Source organism: Terrapene carolina, unplaced genomic scaffold (assembly GCF_002925995.2).
Source record: "Terrapene carolina triunguis isolate 2854851 unplaced genomic scaffold, T_m_triunguis-2.0 Scaffold629, whole genome shotgun sequence".
Classification (NCBI taxonomy): domain Eukaryota; kingdom Metazoa; phylum Chordata; order Testudines; family Emydidae; genus Terrapene; species Terrapene triunguis.
The window spans coordinates 16,154,520-16,176,077 of NW_020664980.1; the positions used below are offsets into that span (position 1 = coordinate 16,154,520).

The window sequence follows — 21,558 nt, forward strand, 5'->3', positions numbered from 1 at the left end:
CCATCCCCCAAGGCCCCAGCTGGAAGCTGTGAGGAGGGGGCCCTGGGGCCCTGGGATCCGGGTCGGGGTCCGCGGCCTCCCCCGGCCGGCCAGGAGCCCCCCTATGACCCCCCCCCAAGCGTTTGGCTGTAGGCGCCGCTCCTCCCCTCAGCCTAGGGCAAGCGCCCGCCCACCCCGCTGGCGGAAGCGCCGGGCAGGAGCCCCGGGACCAGGCCCATCGAGGAAAGCGGCTACCGGAAGTTAGAGCAGCCTTCCCCCCCTCCTTGCGCATGCGCACGCACACGTCGAACAAGACGCTCCGCTCGCCGTCACTCCCTTGCGCACGCGCAGTCGGGCAGCCTATTGCCGCCCTACCAATCGCTTTCCGAAGCTCGCGCCGTTGGAACGAGCGGTGCGCACGGGCAGTTGGGCGGCGTGCCTCCTTCCTCGTCCCCCCTCCCACCCCCTGCGCATAGCCTCAACTCTCGCGAGAAGTTCTGACGCGGCTGGCGCGCAGGCGAGGTCCGCCCGCCCGCCCGTGGCGGGGAAGGGAAGGAGCAGACGAGTATAGGCCGAGTGAGAGGCTAGAGCGGCCGGCGGGAAGTGGCGGCTCAGGGCCCAGCTTCCCCTCCCCAGCCCGCGCTCTCTGTCTGTGCGCCTGTGAGGAGACGGCCCGGGCGGAGAGAGCAGGTGCCGTGGAGGGGAGGCCCCGTGAGACGCCCCCTGAGGGGAGCTGAGGGGGGAGCGGAGTGAGGGGAGCTGAGGGGGGGGCTGGGCGAGGGACGGAGGTGGGGGGGCTGGGAGGGGGGGTAGGAAAGGATGCAGTGGGGAGCAGAGCCCCCCCAGCCATTGCCCCCCACGGCTAGCGCCGGGGGCTGCCAGTGGGGGTGACAGTCGCTGGGGAAAGGCGCCTCTGGGTTATTTCGGTGCCTTTTTATTTCCGTTGTGACTGAGACATGTCACTTCCTCTCTTGGGAAGCCCGTGGCAGGTCCTGGGGGGGCAGTTTCGCTGCCCTCCTGTGGCCTAATGTAGCCCCTCTTCTTCAAGGGGATTGACAGGTCCCGGCGCGAGACCGTCTCCTGCGAGATAAGGCGGTGGAGGCCTTGTCCCAGATCACAAGTGTGCCCTCTTTCTCGGGAACAGGAGCGTCTCGAGGCAGTAAACCTAGGGCTTCTGGCCGATTGCACCGGAAGCAGTAGATGCAAACTTCCCCTTTGGCTCTGGACCCCATTCCTGAGCTGCCCACAAATCCTTGGAGGGCGGCCAACCGGTATGCCATTGACATGGAGACCTGCCCACTAATAACGAGGCACAGATAGTATCTCGTCTCTTATCGGCGGCCAAAAAGCCAAAGATGGTAACAGCGTAATCTCAAGGGTGGTGTGTTTCCTCTTCTCTCTGTCATGGCAGTAAGGAAATTCTGGGAAAACTAGAGGTGGCAAGAACCAAAAAGCCGACATTGATAGTATTAAACTTAACAAAAGTTTAATTCCTTGGCAGGTAAAACAATATTGATCAGCATGTGGTTTCACAAAGTTTTGGGTGGACTGTTTAGTTTCACTGCCGCTTCTGTAAATCACTCCAGATGCCTTGCATGTTGTAACTTGCTATAATCTTGGTGCTTGTCTACACGTGGTTTTCATACTGCTTTAACTATCAGCACAATCCCCTGATGAGTTAATGCAGTTATACCAATGTGTTTATTCCCATAAATGTATCAGAATAATTTTTACTGTTGTAACTGTCCACACTAGGGGTTGTACTGATGTAACTATATCAGCATAAAAGCTCACTCCTTACTGGAATAGTTAAACTTCTACAAAATCTTTGTAGAACAGGCCTTGGGGAATTGAAACAGAGAGCAGCACACATCTTTCAATAACAGTGTAGTAGGGAGCTATTTACTCTTACTTTCTAGCCCTAACAGAACAACACTGTTGCAAAAGCTGTACAAAATTAAGGTATTAGGTCCCTTTAGGCTTGTAGAAATAGGCCTTACATTTGGAGTGCAGACCTAAAAAAGGAGAGACACTGGCTTGTATCAATTGGATTTAGTAGTCCTGGATATCTTCTGCCAATTTAAAACAGGTTTTGCTTTTTTCTCTTACTGCTTATTGCAAGAATATTCTAAAAGCAGGAAAGAATTTAGTTTAATAACTCAAATATGCCAGCTGAAGCTGATACCCCAAACCAAGAACATGCCATTCTAACTTACTGTCTGTCATTGTGATCTGATTTGTCAAGATGTATTAATATAAAGTAACATGTTTGTGTGTGCTTACAGCACTGATTAGATTACACAACTTGCGGTTCTACACTATCCTACTTACCATCCAACTTTGACATCAGGTGTTTCTACTCCAATTCCTGCAAGATGCCAGCAGCAATTGTGGAGAACAGTCAGGTTATCTGTGAAGTATGGGCAAACAATCTGGAAGAAGAAATGAGGAAAATTCGAGAAATAGTTCTCAGCTACAGCTACATCGCAATGGTAAATATGCTGTACTTCAATGATCACCTACCTTACTAAACTGAGGAATTTCAATGAAGGTAGCTTGATTGCTTGTATGTAAATATAAGTGTCTTCTAAGGTCAATTTAAGATGAATAGTAAGTGGGGGAACAGTTGGAAAGCTGCTTGGCATTTAAAATGTTACTTGATTTTTTTTAATATATGGTCTTCCTTCAATATCTTGCTTAGCGTTTATGTAGATTCTCTGTGAAATCACACAAGTATACAGTGAGGCTTGAGGCCACGTTGAGCAGCTGAGATCTGTTAATGCTTAACAAGTAGGAATGTGGTATTTTGTTCATATAATAGATTTTAAAAATAATTAAGATGCCTAGTTGGTTATAAGCTGTTTAATGTAGCTAGCATATTTTTCTTTTGAAGGGCTAGTTCATATTGGCTTCATGCTGGTATATGGCAACAGGCACACAAGTCACAACTTGTTAGCTAATAGGATTGCTCGCCTTTTATAATGGCCAGGTACTGCTCCCTTATAGGAAAGAAAATGATTTGGGCTCGAATCTCATGTTGACTTATTCAGATAAATTTGTTTAAAATGTCCAAGAATCTTGTTGAGAAACAGTTTCAGGAGGGGAGTTTTGTAGGGGGAACTTTCAGACCTTAAAAAAAACAACAACCCATAAAGCTGTATGTTTTACTTTATGACATATGTCATAGTTACAGTATTTACAAAAAAACCCCTTTCTCTTCACATAGCATCTCTAAACCTCAAGGTATCCGAATTTCTTTACGAATGCACACTTAGCATCAATAGCCATATTTGCCTTTTGAAGGTAGAGAGCTCCGTATATGCTGTGGTACAGAAAAGAGACAATTTTTAATGGCACCCACTATGCAAGTATGTAAATATGAATCAGTTCCATCACCACTGAAATGCACACACCTGTGGATGGATCGTAAAGGTGCTGAAGCAGGAGCTTCCTCCTTTCCCATCTATAACCTCTTCCTTTTTGAGCTTTCAAAGTTGAAATTTAAGTTGAATTTACTTGACAATTCCATGGCCAAACTGGTGTCTCACATGCATGATTGATGTAGAATCAGGCAGAAAGAAGATGTTGGGCTGTGGAAGAGACTGTCAAATACCTAAGGTTGAATTCTTGTATACACTTGCATTTCCCATTAAATTAGACTATAGAAGATGCATGAGCATATCTGTGGGTGGAATTTACCCCACAAATCTGAAATAATAGTAGAGAACACACAAACACTACTGGCCAGATAAACTGTTTTTCATATATTATATATTTTCTCCATTATTAATGTCCCTCTTTCTTTACATTTTGTTCATGCAGAAGTTTCTTATCAGTTTAGGGCACCTGGGGTGTGGTGGTGTTGTAGTAGTAGTGTCTCCCAGAAGCAATGATGATCTGCCACAGCATGGGAGATCACACAACAAATAACCACTGTGCTGATTTTTAAAGTGTTTTTAGGACATGTGGTCAACAGATTATAAAATAGGTTTTAGTAGATATTGGGGAGATAAAGGATTTATTCTAGGAGGAAAAAAAAACTTCTCTAGATTTATGCAGCAGCATTATAAACTGAAAGAAAGGGCACCATTGATAAATGAATAGTAGCAGGAGCTAACAAACTATATCACCACAGAAAGATTCTTTTTTTTAACGGAGGCCTGTGGATGAAATAGAAATTATCTAAAATTGCAGTTTCTCTTAGCATTCTCTAAACTTTTTGTTGACTTAATCCAGTTTTATTCTAGTTGTTCAAAGGGTATGAATTGTTCATCAGGTGTTCTAGTTATTAAATATAATTGGAGGATTTGACTTTAAAACTGTGAGCAGACTAGCCTTCCTGCTGGGAAGTAAAAGTAAAACGGCAACTCTCTCTGAAAAGCACCAAAACCATTCAGAGAGGTGTATTTAATTTTTCGTACTTTTCCTTTACAAATGTTTAAATCAGTAGCAGTACAGTGTATGCGGTGTGTGGTGCTGGTTTCAAAAACATAGCAAAGAAAAGAAAAATGCTTCAGTAGGAAATGAGTGTAAACCTATCGACTGTTTGTTTCCTGAATTTATCTCCCAGCTTCCTGACTTCCACACCATAAATAAATAAATAAATAAATAAATTGTGATTTTGCTTATTATTAACGAAGAGACAGATTAGGAAACAGAAACATGGAGTGATTGTTGCATCAAGTCAGTGTATTGTACTCTTTGGCCCGAGTGTTACCATTAGATACCGAAAGTTTTGTTATGAACAGGAATGCCTATAAAATTCTGAGATTAAATGCTTGAACAATTTAGCTGTGGGCATCCTGTGATTTATCAGCTACATCATCCATCCCCCATATTTTAATATGGGAGTATACAGTCAATGAAAAATATCCCATTTTGGTAATACAAGAGTCATGGGAATTACTTGGATCATGCGATGTCTAATATCGCTTTGAGTATGTATGCCCAGAATGGATTAAGGGCCCTGTTCTTCAGTCTGTGTATGTATGTTAGTGTTGATGGGTTGTGTGTGCACACTTCTCCCCTAAGATCTCTAAAGTGTGCTGTAAAAGTTGTTCAGCTCAAGTATTCTTTACCTCCCTCATACAAATATTTAACCTTCGTTTAATGTACTAATTTGTAAAAGCAGGTAATTCTTAAGGGTAGGCAAAATTTCTTATGTGGAGCTATCGCTCTAGGTTCAGGGTGGTTGAATTATGGGGACGTTTTCTTGACCTTACTCCCTCATCCTGTCTGAATTTACATTTTGGTTCTAAATATTTTAAGATCTTGTGTATTAGTATTCCTTCCTGCCCACTGTACTGCATCTGTATTGCTAAGGGGGCCAAGTATGGATTTCGTGGTCGCTGTATAGCAGTTTAAGGTTGTGTAGTAAACAGCATTGAGAAAAAGCTGATAAAGCAAATACTGTAATTTTGTACATCTATATAAAGGGTGGGAAGTTTAGCATTGAGAGCTGCTAGTGTCAGACTGAATGTGCAACTTGCTGCTATAGCAAGGTTTAACTTTTCATGCTCCTTTCCTAGGATACAGAGTTTCCAGGAGTCGTAGTAAGGCCAATTGGTGAATTCCGCAGCTCCATAGATTATCAGTATCAACTTCTTCGGTGTAATGTTGATCTTCTGAAAATCATCCAGCTGGGCCTAACTTTCACAAATGAGAAGGGGGAATATCCTTCTGGGATCAACACCTGGCAGTTTAACTTCAAATTCAACCTTACGTAAGTCTTCTGAGTCAGAGAACAATCCACTACTCCCCGCTCTTCCCATTATACTTCTACCTGGCAACAGCATGTTTCAGCATGTCCATTGCCAGCAATTGAGGCTGCACCAGGAAAATTCAGATCTCAGCACAAAAGGACTAAGTTATGAGCCTTTCTGACACCATGGAAGATGTTGTAATACTCAAAGTCAAAGCCTAGTTAAAATATTGCTCTTGATCCGAGCTTCATAACATGTTGTTTGCTTGACGGTACCGCCAGATAGTTTAGTTCCAAACCTTGAGGTACCTTACATTTGCTTTTTGGAACCTGAAAGACTCTTCCAGGTTATGATTTTCTGTAAACTCCATCTCCGTTGTCCAGAAATAACAGATCTGCTTTCTTCTGGTTCTGCAACACTTAAAATCTGTGCCTTTTCCCAGAGCTGTGCTGGAGTACAAGTTATGACCTAAGCCAAGAATATTAACCAAATTCCATTAGCTGTCCAGCAGCACTAATCTTGTCAAATAGAACAGGGTAGTGATTCTCAATCTTCTCCATAGCATGACTCCATGTAACAGCAGAAATAAGTTTCAGGACCCTTTCACATCTAGCCATAAAGAAAGGGTGGGTGTGCACGTTAGTAGAATTGGCTGGAAATTTTGTGACAGTGTTTTTCTGTCAGAAAATGGCACTTTGTCGAAAGCTAAACACTTTGCAGAAATGTATCAATTCCAACAAAATTTAATTTTGAACAAAACAGACAGCCTCTCAATGTCAAAATGTTCTGGTTTGTCACTTTTGGAATGGAATGTTTCGGTATTTTTTTTAAACTGCTTTTTGTTTTGATATTTCTTTAATATTAATTTTTAAAATTAAAAATGTCAGTACAAATGAAACATTTTGATTGACCCAAAACAAATTTGTTTTGAGATTTCATTTTGTGGGAAACTTCAAAATCTTTGTTCTCGTTGTTTCAGAATGGGAAAAAAATTAACTCGTAAAACAGAAAATCCTGTTCCTGCCAAGCTCTATGTGATACATCCCTTCTCCCCCTTCCTAGCCCTGTTTGGGAAGCCTCAGAATAGTCAATAATTAGGAGTGGAAAAAATACAATTTGATTTCTCAAATGGCATTGGAAATGAAGGAAAGTAATACATGCAGAGATGTGCAATGGCCTTTACTCTCAAGTCTGCTGACCGTATTTGAGCCACATCTGCTCACTTCTGTGACAAAAAGTCTGTTTTGCTTCTGCTAGCTAGCAGAGGCAACAATGCTTAGAAACTGTCAGCCAACACAGTAAAGGTGGGTTCTTCTGGCTTGGACATCAGCAGTGGAATTAATAACCAAGTTACAATTGCAGAATCGCTATTGTTGCTGTTGCATAAGCCAGAAAGATGGTTACAATTGCAGCACCAGCAGTTTAGAGAACACTTTTACCTGTAATCTGAATTGATATGAAGTTCACTGAGACATAAAAAACAGTCCAGTGATGCCATTGTCAGTCACTGTACTAGTGTTTTGAACTGAAGTATTTGCAGAATCAGCTATGAGCCTGCCAGATCAGCACATCTAATGCAAAGCTGCCTTTCTCTTTTAGGGAGGACATGTACTCCCAGGATTCCATAGACCTGCTTGCAAACTCTGGGCTGCAGTTCCAGAAGCATGAGGATGACGGGATCGATACCTTGCACTTTGCAGAGTTGCTCATGACCTCAGGGGTGGTCCTCTGCGACAATGTGAAATGGCTCTCATTTCACAGGTTGGTGCAAGAGGAATTGAAAGTGCGTTGCTTGTCAGAGAATATGGAAGCAGCAAAATGAATAATCTTCTTGTCAGATTCACTCCCACCTTTGATCTTAATGAATAAAACACAGATTTTAAGGAGATGAATTTATAACTCTATAGTTTGTTTTTTCAGCTACGTAAAGTACAAACTGTTCCTATCCAGCTTATCTGGTGTTGGAACTTCCTTTGCCCTAAACTCTAAACTTTTAAAACTTTCCCCTTTGAAAGCAGGAGTAATTACCAGAAAACTGAAATAAAAAAATAAGGAACAGCTTATTAAACTCCCAACTTGTGTGCATTGTAAACTAAAGGGTTTGTTTTTCTGACCCTACCACAGTGCTGCTTTCTCCCTTTTATGAGCATCATTAGTATGTAAGTTTACTGGACAGAGGAAAAGGTCTGTGTAGCTGAATTGCCCCTCTTGTAGTTGGCCTCTTGAACTACTTAAGTGCACAGTCACTTTCTCATCTGTCGCTCACCCAGGTATCACTCCTGGAGATGAGGATGAAAGGCATGGGACCCTAGGCTTTATGCCTTCTTATCTTACCTATTGCACATTGCTCCAGCCACTGAGGCCAAGTTTACACTAGGGAAAAGTTTACACGAGTGTAGACAAGGCAAGTGGTAGGAGGTCCTTCCTTGAGGTAGGTGGTTGAGGTAAGCCCTACGCTCCCACTTAGGGAAGTGAGTAAAGTTTTATAAGCCCCTTAGATGTTAATGTCTGAATGATATGCAGTAGAGAGCTATCACTGTGGTCTGAATGATATGCAGTAGAGAGCCATCACTGTGAGGAAGGGGATATTGGTTTTGGTTGTGGCTGCTGCTGGCTTACCAGATTTTGCACAATTCTCTCTCAGTGGCTATGACTTTGGCTACATGGTGAAACTGCTGACGGACTCCAGGCTTCCAGAGGAGGAACACGAGTTCTTCCATATCTTGAACCTCTTCTTCCCATCCATCTATGATGTCAAATACCTAATGAAGAGCTGCAAAAACCTTAAGGTATTTAGTTCTTGTCCGTAACTGTGTTGAGCGAAGAACGTATTGGGATTTGCCTTGTTTATAACATTCTGTACATAAGTGTGTAATAAGCCAAAATAGGGGTTGGTTGCAGATGTACAGTATTTTAAAATTTGGTGGTGAGGGGTAATTCCTCTGGCTATAGCTATGTGTAGCCATGTAATGGCACTATGTACATACGACAGAGATTTGTTCGACCTCCTCTGCTCTTTTGACTAATCAATTAGGGAATAGTTCACAGAATTCATAGGGTATTTATTTCTGAAGCCTGCTGAGACTGGGCATACTTGTCCTTTCTCTGAAAAGATGTGGTCAGCATTTTCCTTTCAAATGAATTACTGCATGACTTGGATAACTGCTAAAAGCTGAAATCTGTTCATCAACTTCCAGTCCCAGAGTTTTTCCCTCCCCCAGAGCTGAGTTGTTGTTTCCCGTGGTATGTCATCTGAGCACTGGAATACCCAAGTTCTCATCCCAATTCTGACAATGTGCCTTTAGGCAAGTATTTAACCTCTTTCTCTGCCTCACTTCCCTTGTCTGCAAAATGGGAAGAACATGTACCTACTTCCCAGCTGCATTGAGGTTGTATTAATGTTTGCTAAGTTTTTTAATATTTAGCACCTATGGGGCTATTCATCTTCAAATCTCTATGATATTGAACTGAGAACTCAGCCGTTCCAGTGCTCAGATGACCTAGCATTTGTCACTCAGTTCAGGCTCTTTTGTTTTTTTTAATTAATACTGGCACATCAGCTGTGATTAACTCTAAAGGCAGCCATTAACCTTCATGTCTAGTGGAAGCATGGTATGTGGCAGCACTGGGAGGGGAGCGATTCCAGGTTATTAAATCAGTGGTTTTTCTCTCTCATTGTAGGGAGGCCTTCAAGAAGTTGCAGATCAGCTGGATTTGCAACGAATTGGACGACAGCATCAGGCAGGATCAGACTCTCTGCTCACAGGAATGGCATTCTTCCGAATGAAAGAGGTATCCCTGGCTCCCTCTCCTCCTTCCAACAGCAAGATGAGGGGGACATAGTTTATGGCCTGACTTTTCCCTCCCCTGCATGCACTCCCTGGCCTTTTCATTTTTGGATCCTTATTGTCAGCCCTTTAGGCCTTAGACTAGCAGTCGTGAAACTCGGTAGTGTTGGCAAAAATTTCTTCTCCACCCATCCCCTCCTCCCCATGGGTTTGTTGATTGCAGCCACTTCTGGGGTGGAGGGTGGCATTTAAACAGAGCTGTACTTTGGGGTCAAAGGCACTATAAAAAATGGAGAATTTTTTTCCCCTCCAGTTGTTCTTTGAGGACACGATTGATGATGCAAAGTACTGTGGGCGGTTATATGGCCTTGGCACAGGAGTGGCACAGAAACAGAATGAGGATGTGGACACAGCCCAAGAGAAGATGAGCATCTTGGCTATTATCAACAACTTGCAGCAGTGATAACTGGGTACCACTCGGCAAGATATGGTCCCAGAGTGGCACCTGCAGTCCTAAACTGTTTCCAGCAGTCTCTCTCATACAAATGACGTCCAACAGTATGCATTTGGCATGAGGACTAGAGATTTGCTGAAGACAAAAGATGCTCCTCGTTTCGGTTCAAACTTAGAAGAAGGGAGTTTATAACAATGGCAGCATTGGTGACTTGCCATCTTTTTAGTACCAAGGACAAGAGAGACACAATTAATGTATATACCTCTGTTTTCTTCCTTTTAAAATATACTGAATCTGCAAGGAAGACTTTACTCCAGAACGTTCAGCAGAACTGAGGTTCTGAAATGCCAGTGAAATCAGAGAGACAAACGCATTTGCAGATTGTGCTTTAAGAAGCTTATTTTAAATTTTTTTGTTGGCTGTAAGGATGACATCTGCTCCTCATCCTTTGCTTGTTTTTATCTTTGCGTATTCTGTAGAAACGACCCACTCGTTCATGGCAGAGTTTTGGGACAGGATAATGTAAGACTTTCTCTGGAGCTCAAACATTCAAATAGATCTGTCTTGGTAACTGTCAGACATGGTGTACTTGGAGCTGAGGGGACCACCTTCGTAGCTTCTAATTCAGTACAATTTCCCACTTTCTTTAGGACTGTTGTGCCAGAGAGGTGTCACACCTGTAAGACTCATCTATCTTCTCATAGGTATTAATACAATAAACTGTTCTGCAATCGTTTAAATGGCCTAGAAGTTTGCCTTTTCTAGAAGAGATTTGTAACAGTTTGGACCAAAATTGATGTTGACTTCAGCTACTTGGTATTACCTGATAATGTGGAAGATTTTACCCTTTTCATTACAGCATGAGCAAGTTTAGTAGGTGCATAAATGTGTAAAAAGTGGCTCTAGTTTTATATTTTAGTGATTTAACAGCCTGGCAAAGCAATTGGATTTCCCTTTTATAGAGATAATATCCCAAGAGTGGGAAGCTCAGAATTGTCTTTTTAAAAAATTAGATATTCTAAAAGTACAGGCCTATATTTTTGAACAGCTTGGAAATATGTTTAAAAGAAAACCCAAAACTTTTGTCCAGAGCAAATTAAAACTATTTCTGAGTCTTGCATTTTAACAAGCTTATAAAAATTCTTGATTTTTTTGCAATGATTAAAATGTTATAAGCTGGTATTTAAAATGCGTGTAAATACTATTGATGTTTTTAATTTTGTAAAATAAAGATTTTTTTTTTAAAACCAGTTATAGGTTTTGATCTTTTCTAGTTAATTCTAATACTTACAGCCAAGTACCTCATGAAGTTCTACATTAACTTTTCCAAATTCTCTACAGGTAAATGCAGCAGGATATGAGCATGGCAGCACTGACCAGACAGACTAACGCAATTGTGCTTCAGCCAATAATTAATGGATCTTTACCTGCTGCACCTTGCCAGTTGTGGGATACCCATTAACCAACTCCAGGAGGCTAGTTATTATATCTTGGGACATATTATATTGGCTGTAATGAATGTGGGAGGTTCTGCAGTTCAGAAAGGGGAATGAACACATGATTAGAGGGTAGCTGTACCCCAGCCCTAAATACTTGTTAATGGCAGCTGAAGTAGTTTGGCTGTTGGTTCCCAGGTCTATTGAGGTGAGAAACAGAGCAGAGTTTTCTTATGCTGTGTTCTCTTGGAGCCTTGCCAGCATGTAAGGCCAGTTTGCGATGGAAGCTGACTGTTTCCCTTATATCTTTGTCTTATGGTGAGGGCACAGCTACGCCTGCCTTGGCAGAGGGTGAAGGGGACTTCCTTATGGAGCAATAGCACCCTCTTCTGGTTTCCAGGCATCTTGCTTTGCACACAAGCAACATGATTCTAGGGTTACCTACTTCTCCCTAGACCACGAACAAGGGTTCATCAGACCAATATTTGGGACTTTGGTTCTACAAATGGTCTTTTCCTTAGTATAATGAATATGCTGCTACCTATCTCTGCTCTGCCAAAGCAGCTTTAATACCTTCCCTTCAAGTCAAGTTTACATGTTGGACCCGAACAAGTGCTCCAGCTTTACTCATCTTGAATTTCCTTGCCCTAGCTGCACCATATAGGTAAATCCATCCCTCTGAACACTCGCTGGTCTCAGTTACAGGGGTTCCTTGAGCTGCAGCTCAGCTTTTTGTGATGGCAAACATCTGGGCTTCAAGGGAAGAACTGACATTTCAAATTAAAACAAGCAAAGCCTTACGTGAATCCTGAGGCTAGCTGTACATGAAATATTAAGGGTCAACAGTTACTTAGTTCATCTCTAACACATACCAAAGGCCTTGATTTTTACATCCCACCTGAACTACTGTTAGGGCCAAATATACCATCAATGTAGCAACAGGAGGAACCTACTTTCCTCTTCAGCAAACATTCATAAAAGGTTGCCACTCCTACCTTCCCTTAAGATGAACATGGAGACTTCATTTAGTCAGGAAAAATTTCTTGTTTGACAGAACTGAACCTAAAGTAGCATATGGTACAGTGTGAATAAAACCTGACTGTCAGCTTAATACTAATACCCTTCAAAAAATAACCTCTGGTTTCTTTCTCCCCAACCATCTTTCCAATTAAATTCAAAGCGCAAAATGTAAGACTTTTATTTAAAGAGGAAGCAAAACACTTTGCCTTCCCCTACCCCCCCGCCCCCAAACGTGCCCAAGACAAACTGGGTTAAGTAGTAAGTTGCTTAAAATTAAATCAAGTTACTGCTCTTTAATTAGATGGCAACTACTACCTTTTTACTGCCAAAGTGTGGATGTAGCGGTCTAATTTGGTTACAAATGTGTATGTAAATTCAAGGGCTTCTCTGGCATAATTTCCCCTCCCCAAAGTTGTTAAAAAAGCTAATTTAGACAAGATGTATATATTAAAGGCAAAGGGCAGCTTTCCACTTTTACAAGCACAGTATCAATTATGGGCTGTAAGGGGCCATTAGTAACTGACAGTCAGTGGGAGTCTGTATATAAACTTGATTTTTGGTACTCCATTTTCTAGAACAAAATATCCTCCAAAGTATGGTGACCACAGAGAGAGAGAGAGAGAGTTCTTCACTTCAAAAAGAACAGTACAGCCCTGGCTTGGAGCAGCTGCTGGTAACTCAGGCTGCCCGGGCTTGAATATAACTTCACGTTAAGAACTTTCTGCAGATTTTTTCATAAACTTTAGCTCTGCTGTATTTCCTAACCAGGTCCAAGGCCTGTTGCTGCAGTTCTGGACTCAGCTCTGTGGGGCACTGGGATCCAATGTGAAGTAGCACAAGGCCACACTCCAGCACATCTGGGAAAGGGAAGACCTGCAAAGAGAACCATAGATGTTATCTGCGCTTTAAACAAGGGGGTACTAGCATGTAAAGTAATTCAGGGAGAGGGAAACCATCTGTGGAAATACTGCTGACAGTGGCACAAAGTGGAAGAGCACTTGGGAAAAGCAAATCTTTTGCTGCAGTTTAATGCATTCCCTTTTCTAGTACAGAATATATTTGTGTTTAGCCAAGTTTGTTTCCTCCTCCTTGAGTTTGTATTCAGGATCAGAACGGCTGCCTTCTACTTTTACTGCAGAATCCAGAAGGGTAGGGGATGAGGACAAGCACACATGGGTTTATATTGATTTTTTTAAAAATATTACGTTAATTCATCATCTAATTTCAGCTGTTATTGCTGAGCTAGTAAGAAGCGTTTATTTACACATGGTGAATTGCCTGCCAGGTGCAAAGGTGCGGACCTCTGAGACATCTATACAGACTTGTGTAATGCTGGGGAGGAGCCAATGGTCATGATACATGTAGGAACCAGTGACATCAGGCAAAGGTTGGAGAGAGAGGTCCTCGAGGCTGCTGTTAGGTAAGAGATTGAAGACCAGGAGCTCCATGGTAGCATTTTCTGAAATGCGTCCAGTTCCATGTATGGGGCCAGTTAGATAGGCAGAACTGCAGGGTTTCAGAGCATGGATGAGATGATGGTGTTTGGAGGAGGGATTTAGGTTTATTGGGAACGGAGGAGTCTAGATGGAAAGGATGGGATCCACCTAACCAAAACAGAACCAGAGTGCTGGTATGTAAAATTAAAAAGGTTTGAGGAGTTTTTAAACTAAAGAGTAGGGGAAAGCTCACAGGTGTGGAAGACAGACACATCCTTTAGGGGAGGATTTATTAAGGAGGATACTTTATATCCTACAAAAGCAGAGAGGATAGAAGCTGATAAAAGTACAGGTAGGAGCTAAGAGGAACAGTCAAATGAAAGAGTTCCATTCAATTACATCAAATGAAGGCAGACTATTGACAAATTTTATAAGTGCTTGTCTACAAATGCAAGAAGTCTAAATACAAAGATGGGTGAACAAGTTCTTTGTATTAAATGAAACTATTGATATAATAGGCATCACAGAAACAGGGTAGAATGATGATGATTAGTAGGACATGGTAATACCAGGGTACCAAATATACAGGAATGAGAATAGATTGTGCTCATGGGGAAGTGGCACTATCTGTGAGAGTCAAATACAGTAAAAATCTTAACTGAATCAAGCAGTACCATAGAATCTCTATGGGTAGAAATTCCTTGGTTGAATAGTAAAAGCATAGCTTAAATCAGCCTCTGTGCCAGGTGACTGGCAGATAGCTAATGTAGTGCTGATTTTTAAAAAAGGCTCCAAAGGCAATCACAGGCCGGTAAGCCTAGCTTCAGTAGTTTCAACCAGGCAAACTGGTTGAAACTACAGAAGAGAACAGAATTATCAGACACCTAGATGAACAGGGTATCAGCACAGCTTTTGTAAAGGGAAATCATGCCTCATGAGTCTATTAGAATTCTTTGAGGGTGTCAACAAACATGGACAAATGTGATCCAGTAGATATAGTGTACCTGGACTTTCAAAAAACCTTTGACAAGGTCCGTCACCAAAGGCTCTTAAGCAAAATAAGCAGTCATGGGATGAGAGGAAGGTCCTCTCAATGGATCAGAAACTGGTTAAAAAGATAAGAAACAATGGGTAGGAATAAATTATCAGTTCTACAGTGGAGAGAGGTAAAGAGTAGACCCTGAAGGATCTGAACTGGGACCAGTGCTGTCCAGCATACTCAGAAATGGTCTGGAAAAAGGGGTAAACAGCGAGGCAGCAAAGTTTGCAGATGAAACAAAAATTATTCAAGATAGTTAAGTCCAAAGCTGACTGCAAAGACTTAAAAAGGGATCTCACAAAACTGGGTGACAAAACAGCAGATGAAATTCAGTGTTGCTAAATGCAAAGTAATGCACATTGGAAAACATCATCCCAACTACACATACAAAACGATGAGGCGTACATTAGCTGTTCCCACTCAAGAAAGAGATCTTGGGAGTCATTGTGGATAGTTCTCTGAAAACATCTGCTCAATGTGCAGTGGCAGTCAAAAAAGATAACGGAATGTTAGGAACCATTAGGAAGGGGATAGATAATAAGACAAAAAACCATCATGCCTCCATATAAATTCATGGTATGTTCACACCTTGAATACTGCATGTGGTTCTGATCACCCCATCTGAAAATAGATATATTAGAATTGGGAAAAGTACAGAGAAGGGCAACAAAAGAGATCAGGGGTATGGATCAGCTTCCATGTGAGGAGAGATTAAAAAGACTAGGACTGTTCATCTTAGTAAAAGAGACAAATATGGGGGATATGATAGAGGTCTTAAAATTATGAATGGTGTGGAGAAAGTGAGTAAGTGTTATTTACTCTTCCACATAACACAAGAACCAGGAGTCACCCAGTGAAGTCAATAGGCAGCAGGTTTAAAACCAACAAAAGGAAATACTTTTTCACACAGCGTCCAGTCAACTCCTGGAACACCTCACCAGGGGATGTTGTGAAGGCCAGAAGTATAACTGGGTTCAAAAGGAAAAAAAATAAAAAATACGTTCATAGAGGATCGGTCCGTCCAAGAGCTATTAGCCAACACGGTCAGGGATACAACCCCAAGCTCTGGGTGTCCCTAAACCTCTGACTGCCAGAAGCTGGGGCTGGACAACAGGGGATGGATCACTCAATAATTGCCCTGTTCATTCCCTCTGAAGCATCTGGCACCGGCCACTGTCAAAGACAGGATACTGGGCTAGACAGACCATTCGTCTGACTCAGTATGGCTGGTCTTACGTTCTTACATAATCACCATAACTAGTAAGGAATATTTTTAAAGCACATGAAAGATTCATACTGGAGTGTAGTTCAAAGTTCCAGCTAGTGTGAAGACTTCTCAAAGTCCTTCTAACTATACTGAAGAAGTCACGTTTGAGGAGGAAATTACATCACAACAATCTACAACTCCTCACCCAACTAGAGAAGCTACTCATGTTGTGTGGCCCAGGAAACTTTTCTCAGGTTTAGTGCAAACAGTCTAACCAAGGAGATGATGACTGTAACCAACTGAACTCTCTCAATGCAACGTTTGTGTTGTGACTAGAGCCAATGGCAAGCTGCCATGTGTCTATCATTCATTTTTGGACTGCAGTGAAGTGGTTTCTCCTGTCCAGACATGATGGGGTACTTGTCTCTTTAAAGTGGCACAAACAAGTATATCCAGGCAAAAAACAGCACTTTGCCCCTCTACCTACATCAGACACTGTAGAGATGAAACACTTGAGCAAGCCTAAATCTAGACTCCTGCTTCCCGTTAACTTGCAGAACTGGAGAGTGCAATAGTAGCATAGCACCTGAAGTGCTATTTTCTTTGGCCAAGAAACTACCTTATTAGCAAGCACCAAAGATTGTCATCTTATTGACCTGTATTATCCCATTTTAAACCTTACCTTTAAACTCTCTGGAAATTCTGCTAATTTCTGGTTTGCCTCTGTCAGCTGTTTCATCAGCTCAGGCAGGGAAACTGGGTCCTTTGCTGCTTCTTTACTGTCAAGAGAATATAACATATGTTACAATAATTGCTTTACCTAAGTGTACTGTCCCCACGTTCAAAGCAGGGGAGACAGGTAAACTAAACCGAACATGGCCATGTACAACTCTTGAATGACAAAGGCCAAACAAATCATGCACCAATGGAGAGAGAGAAATTCTTCTGTCTAGCCTGCCCTTTCCATTCTCCTGCCCTCTTAAGTCATTGCTTAAGCTAGGCAGCATTAAGGCATTTTGTATTTTAAGGGCATTTACTCATCTACAGTATGCTTAGGAGTGTGGCAGTTCAGTTCAGAGCTCTCCGACAATCCTTTGCCATTGGACGTGAATTCTCATTTGTTCAAGTTTTTGAAATGGCCTGTGAACAGCGTCAGTGATTTTAGTTTCTCAGGACTGGTACAGTGAGTGAATTAAGCTGGAGGCCAGAGCAACTGCAAACTGAGAAAGCAGAATCTGATCTCACTCAGCACCTCGCGGTTTTGAAACCTACCACTGGCTCTGGCTGCTTGGGGACACCAGCCCATCCGATTCAATCTCGGAGCTCACATGCATCTTGCTTTCCTGCATGCCATCTTTTATGCTTTCCTGGAGGTTGTTCCGCTGGTGCTGGCGGATCATGTCTGCCAATGTCTGCTGGACTTCAGATACATCCTTCTGGGTGCTCTGCAAAGCAGCATGCACTTCGGAAAGGAGCATTTTATAGCCATTCAATTTCAACTGCCTCTCTCCCAAATCGCTTAAGCTAGCTGTTGTGTTGCTTTCTGTCCTACTGTTATGGTCTGCACTGGGTAGGTTTTCTTCCATCTCAGTTTGATTAGCAGTTTCTTCAGGGGAAGAGACAGCTGTAGGGTAGCTCTGGTCAACAGCTGTCTGCTCACTAGGACATGGCACAGAATCCAGCACAGCCTGTACTGAGACAAGGGAATCCTTGGGTAGGTTCCACCATAGATCATACAGCAGCCCATAACCCACAAAGCCCTCTAAACTTCTGTAAGCCGCCATGCTCTGAGTGTTTGTGCTGTCCAGATGGTCTCTCAGGTGATCACAGCCTGAAAGGGGATTGGAAAAGAGCTGTGTTAAAAGGGTTTCTCCAAAACAATACACAGAACTGCCCAATGCCCATATTTTGCAAAGCTACACAAGGGGCCCAGATTCACTGCGGAGTTAGCTTTGAAGTGCAGTGAGCAGATAGGGACGGCTTCCTAACATTTACAGAGACCCCCACAACTTCCAATGCTTTGGAAGCTAAATGATACAATAGGCATTGCTATAGCAGATCACCCCTGGGGTCCATTTAGCCAGTATCCTGACTCCAGCAATACCAGATGCTTCAGAGGAAGATGTAAGTAACCCTGCAGAAGACAATTATGGAATAACCGGGTCATAAGGGAAATGTCTTCCTAACCCCAGACAGTTAGTGGTTGGTTTACATCTTGAAGCTGGAGAGTTGATCTCCCTTACACAATGTTTTAGCCTAACTAGTGTGAGCGTGGATGTGCTGATGGGAATGTCTCCTTCTTTTGAGTTCTATTAAGATCTAGCAAAGCCCACTGAGGGGACTGGCGTTTATGGAGATCCCGCACTGAAGAGCTGCTCACAACGCCAGCAAACTGAAGGAGGAGGTTTACCTTTGGGAAGGAGGAGATTGCAGATTTCCTGCATAAGAATAAAGTTCCCGGCATCATAGCTGCGGGTCACAGCTCCAAGAATAGCCTTCACTGCCTCATCCCATGAAGCTGTCTCATGGCTCAGCACTGCTAGGGTGAGATCGTGAGAGATATGGAACAGGAGCTAGAGAAAACAGCAGAGTCCTTGTTAAGAGTTCTGTTGCAAGCCACGCAGGGGTCTTCAGGATAACAGAAGTGCAGCCATATGCAAAGCTTACAGGTTGTTTTCATTGTGAAAGGAACCCAGAAGAGTCCCTCAAAACCTCACTTAACCCCAGCCAACCTTAACATATGCCCCACTTAGCTCTGCTACAATGTACATATCCTCTTTCAGCTGAGGAGGTCAAAGCACTTTAGAGCGACAAGTAGGACTATGGGCTTTACAACGGCAAGCATGCATCCTATTCTACAGCTGAGGAAACAGGACTATGGAAAGGTTAAGTAACTCATCCAAAGTCACACCGGGAGTCTGGAGCAGAGCTGGACACTGAACTGAGATCTCCTGGGTCCCAATCTAGTACTTCAACGCTAAAGTCTGGTCTACACTGGTGGGTGGGGCGTGGAGATCGATCTAAGTTACGCAACTTCACCTACGCTCCTGCGGGTAATGTAGACAAGCCCTAAGAGCACTCTTCCCCTCCTAGCATCTTTTTATACACAGTCTTGAACCATCAACCTGGTCATGGGAGCCAATCCAGTCTGCCACACAGTGAATGGTTAGTGCTGTTGTGACCCCAGTCCTATAGTTAAAGTTGTGCTTGCATTACAGTAGAACCCCTATTTTCCCTACTGGAGATTGTGGAGTTCATAAAAATCAAAAAAACATTAAATGGAACATCTCAAAATTACAGTAGGTCTGTTGCATAAGGTTCAGTACGGGGCACTGCCTCACTTTCTTCTTGCCCTTCACACCACTGCAATGAAGGCACCGGAACGGGAAGACGTGTTCTTCACAGACAATTTTCATTACGTGATTCTTCCCTCCCTCCCTCCCCACCTTGGGAAAAATGGTTCATATAAGTGCTCGATCGCAAGATCGGCATTTGTAAAATCAAGGTTCTATTCTATTACCTCACCCTGTCCCCACTTTCAGAGGCGCAAGTGCTAGTACACACAGCTTTGAGATAAATTACCTGTTTGGGATGTGTGTTGCTGGTGGCAGGAGGATACTCAATACTGTGCAGCTGCTCAAATACAGTCTTGGCTTGTTCAGTGGTATTCACACCAAACACGCTCCGCCACACCTCGCTCACCAGCTCCAGGAAAGAGCCCTGGTTCCTCACAACCCAGCTGTGGTAACAGGGCAGAGAGCAGCTTTTCCGTTCAGTTGGATTCCTTTCGCTAAGGCATTTGCACAGCAATTCGTTAAGGCAGAAAACTAGTCTTTGTCCCTGAAAGCGAAATGGAAGAATGCGCTGAACTGTTGTTAATCTGAGGATAAAGAAAAACCTTCAGCGATATGAGAGCAGACTGAATAAACCCCCCTGGCAAGCAAGTGCAGTGAAATCTTGTTTCACTAGCTCCGTGCTCCAGGCAGCGCTACTGTGGGATGGTATTTATAGGCCAGAAGAAGACCCTTATGATCATATAGTCGGCCCTCCTCCAGAACTCAAGCCAGAGAATTTTGCCCACCAATTGCAATATTAAGGCTTGGCTGAGCTAGTGTGTATCTTTTAGGAAGATACTGAGCTACATATTCTTTCCACTGCTGACTCTGCTTAGGTAGAGTGACCCCACTGCAACACCGGATCATAGTTGTATATTAAAAAAAGGTCACAGGACAATTCAACAATGGTAACTCATTATTTAAACAAAAAGACAAAAATGCTCTCCCAGGGTCCAGTTCTCCCCTTCCATGTGTTTTGGCATCTCTCTCCCTTCCACTCCTCCATGTTAGATATGCATGGGGATATCCTATCTATCTTGGATTGCAAACCACCCATGACAGGGACCCTTTGCTTATGTCTGCAAAGTATCACACACACACAGTGCTATAGAAATAAACCTTGGGCAAAACTTTTCAGCCAGGAAGAACCCCAAAGGGAGTGTTCAGCCGGATCACAGCAATATCTGCAGGCTGTTCTAATGCAAGGCGAGTGGTTGCTAAGTGGGTCTGTATCTGGAAGGAGCCTGTTGCTGTAGGGCCGGGGTGGCCAACCTGTGGCTCCGGAGCCACATGTGGCTCTTCAGAAGTTAATATAGGCACCGACTCCGGGGCTGGAACTACTGGCGCCAACTTTCCAATGTGCGGGGCGTGCTCACTGCTCAGCCCCTGGCTCTGCTACAGGCCCTGCCCCCACACCACCCCTTCCCGCACCCTCCCCTGAGCCTGCCATGCCCTCGCTCCCCCCCTCCCCAGCCTCTTGCACACCAGGAAACAGCTGATCGGGAGGTGCGGGGAGGGAGGGGGAGGCGCTGATTGGCGGGGCTGCCGGTGGGTGGGAGGAGCTGGGAGCGGGAGCTGATGGGGGGCTGCTGACGTATTACTGCCAAAGAGCCACAATGTACATTGGTAAATTCTGGCTCAGGTTGGCCACCCCTGCTATAGGGGGAAGCAAACTCACCAATAAGCTTTCCTGCTGCTGAAGGACCTCCTGTGCCCCCACCCAATTCCTGGCCGATAGCAGCTCCTGAGCACATCGGAAAGAAAATGTTGTCGCCAGATCCTTTTCTCCAACTATTTGAGCCAGCTCTGCAGCCGTTTTAAGGGATGTCACATCCCCTTTTTTTGCCAGCACTTTAACTGCATCATAGGGAGAGGCAGCCCCCAGGTAACTAAAGAGAGAGATGAAAACTAATTAGCAGCAGGTTAGTATTAAGATGTCATTTTCCTACTACATATTGCAGCAGCCCCAACCTGCACTGTAGGAGTAGTCTCTCTCTCTCTCTCTCTCTCTCCCACTTCTTCATTCCAAGAGCTGTTCTCATCTTCCCTTTTCAAAAGATCTATGGCAAACAGGTGGCAGCTGATCTGGTGCAGGACTCCAAGGGGAAAGCCTGCAGTCACATCACCTGTAGATATCTCTGCATACTTTGAAGTGAAACGAC

General features: G+C 43.4%; 2 protein-coding genes across 7 annotated transcripts in view; one reads left to right on the top strand and one right to left on the bottom strand.

Annotated features, from left to right (window-relative positions):
• The first annotated feature begins 520 nt into the window (after positions 1-520).
• CNOT8 (CCR4-NOT transcription complex subunit 8) lies at positions 521-11,169 on the top strand. 5 transcript variants are annotated; one of them, XM_024214207.2, is made up of 8 exons: positions 521-669; positions 1,391-1,480; positions 2,265-2,471; positions 5,508-5,701; positions 7,281-7,442; positions 8,326-8,470; positions 9,363-9,473; positions 9,783-11,169. In XM_024214207.2, the coding sequence occupies exons 3-8, from the start codon at positions 2,355-2,357 to the stop codon at positions 9,930-9,932; spliced, it is 879 nt and encodes a 292-aa protein (XP_024069975.1). In that variant the 5' UTR covers positions 521-669; positions 1,391-1,480; positions 2,265-2,354; the 3' UTR covers positions 9,933-11,169. The 5 variants fall into 5 exon arrangements, with proteins under 5 accessions (XP_024069975.1, XP_024069977.1, XP_024069979.1 ...); XM_024214209.2 differs by lacking the exon at positions 1,391-1,480; XM_024214211.2 differs by lacking the exon at positions 1,391-1,480 and having other exon boundaries at positions 2,330-2,471.
• A 1,439-nt stretch (positions 11,170-12,608) lies between these two features.
• GEMIN5 (gem nuclear organelle associated protein 5) overlaps positions 12,609-21,558 on the bottom strand; it is a 33,738-nt gene continuing 24,788 nt past the window's right edge. For both annotated transcript variants that reach the window (XM_026659477.1, XM_026659476.1), the window contains exons 23-28: positions 21,075-21,285; positions 19,644-19,901; positions 18,472-18,634; positions 17,334-17,892; positions 16,744-16,840; positions 12,609-13,252 (exon numbers count right to left, since the gene is read on the bottom strand). In XM_026659477.1, coding sequence (XP_026515262.1) covers positions 13,085-13,252; positions 16,744-16,840; positions 17,334-17,892; positions 18,472-18,634; positions 19,644-19,901; positions 21,075-21,285 — 1,456 coding nt within the window. In that variant the 3' untranslated portion in view covers positions 12,609-13,084. The remainder of the gene's footprint in view (positions 13,253-16,743; positions 16,841-17,333; positions 17,893-18,471; positions 18,635-19,643; positions 19,902-21,074; positions 21,286-21,558) is intronic.

What these genes read in the sequence shown, in the direction of transcription:
- CNOT8 (XM_024214207.2), top strand. Translation starts at nt 2,355, where the DNA reads ATGCCAGCAGCAATTGTGGAGAACAGTCAGGTTATCTGTGAAGTATGG. An exon ending in GCTACAGCTACATCGCAATG is followed by an intron (nt 2,472 to 5,507) that starts GTAAATATGCTG and finishes CTCCTTTCCTAG; the next exon opens with GATACAGAGTTTCCAGGAGT. An exon ending in AACTTCAAATTCAACCTTAC is followed by an intron (nt 5,702 to 7,280) that starts GTAAGTCTTCTG and finishes TTTCTCTTTTAG; the next exon opens with GGAGGACATGTACTCCCAGG.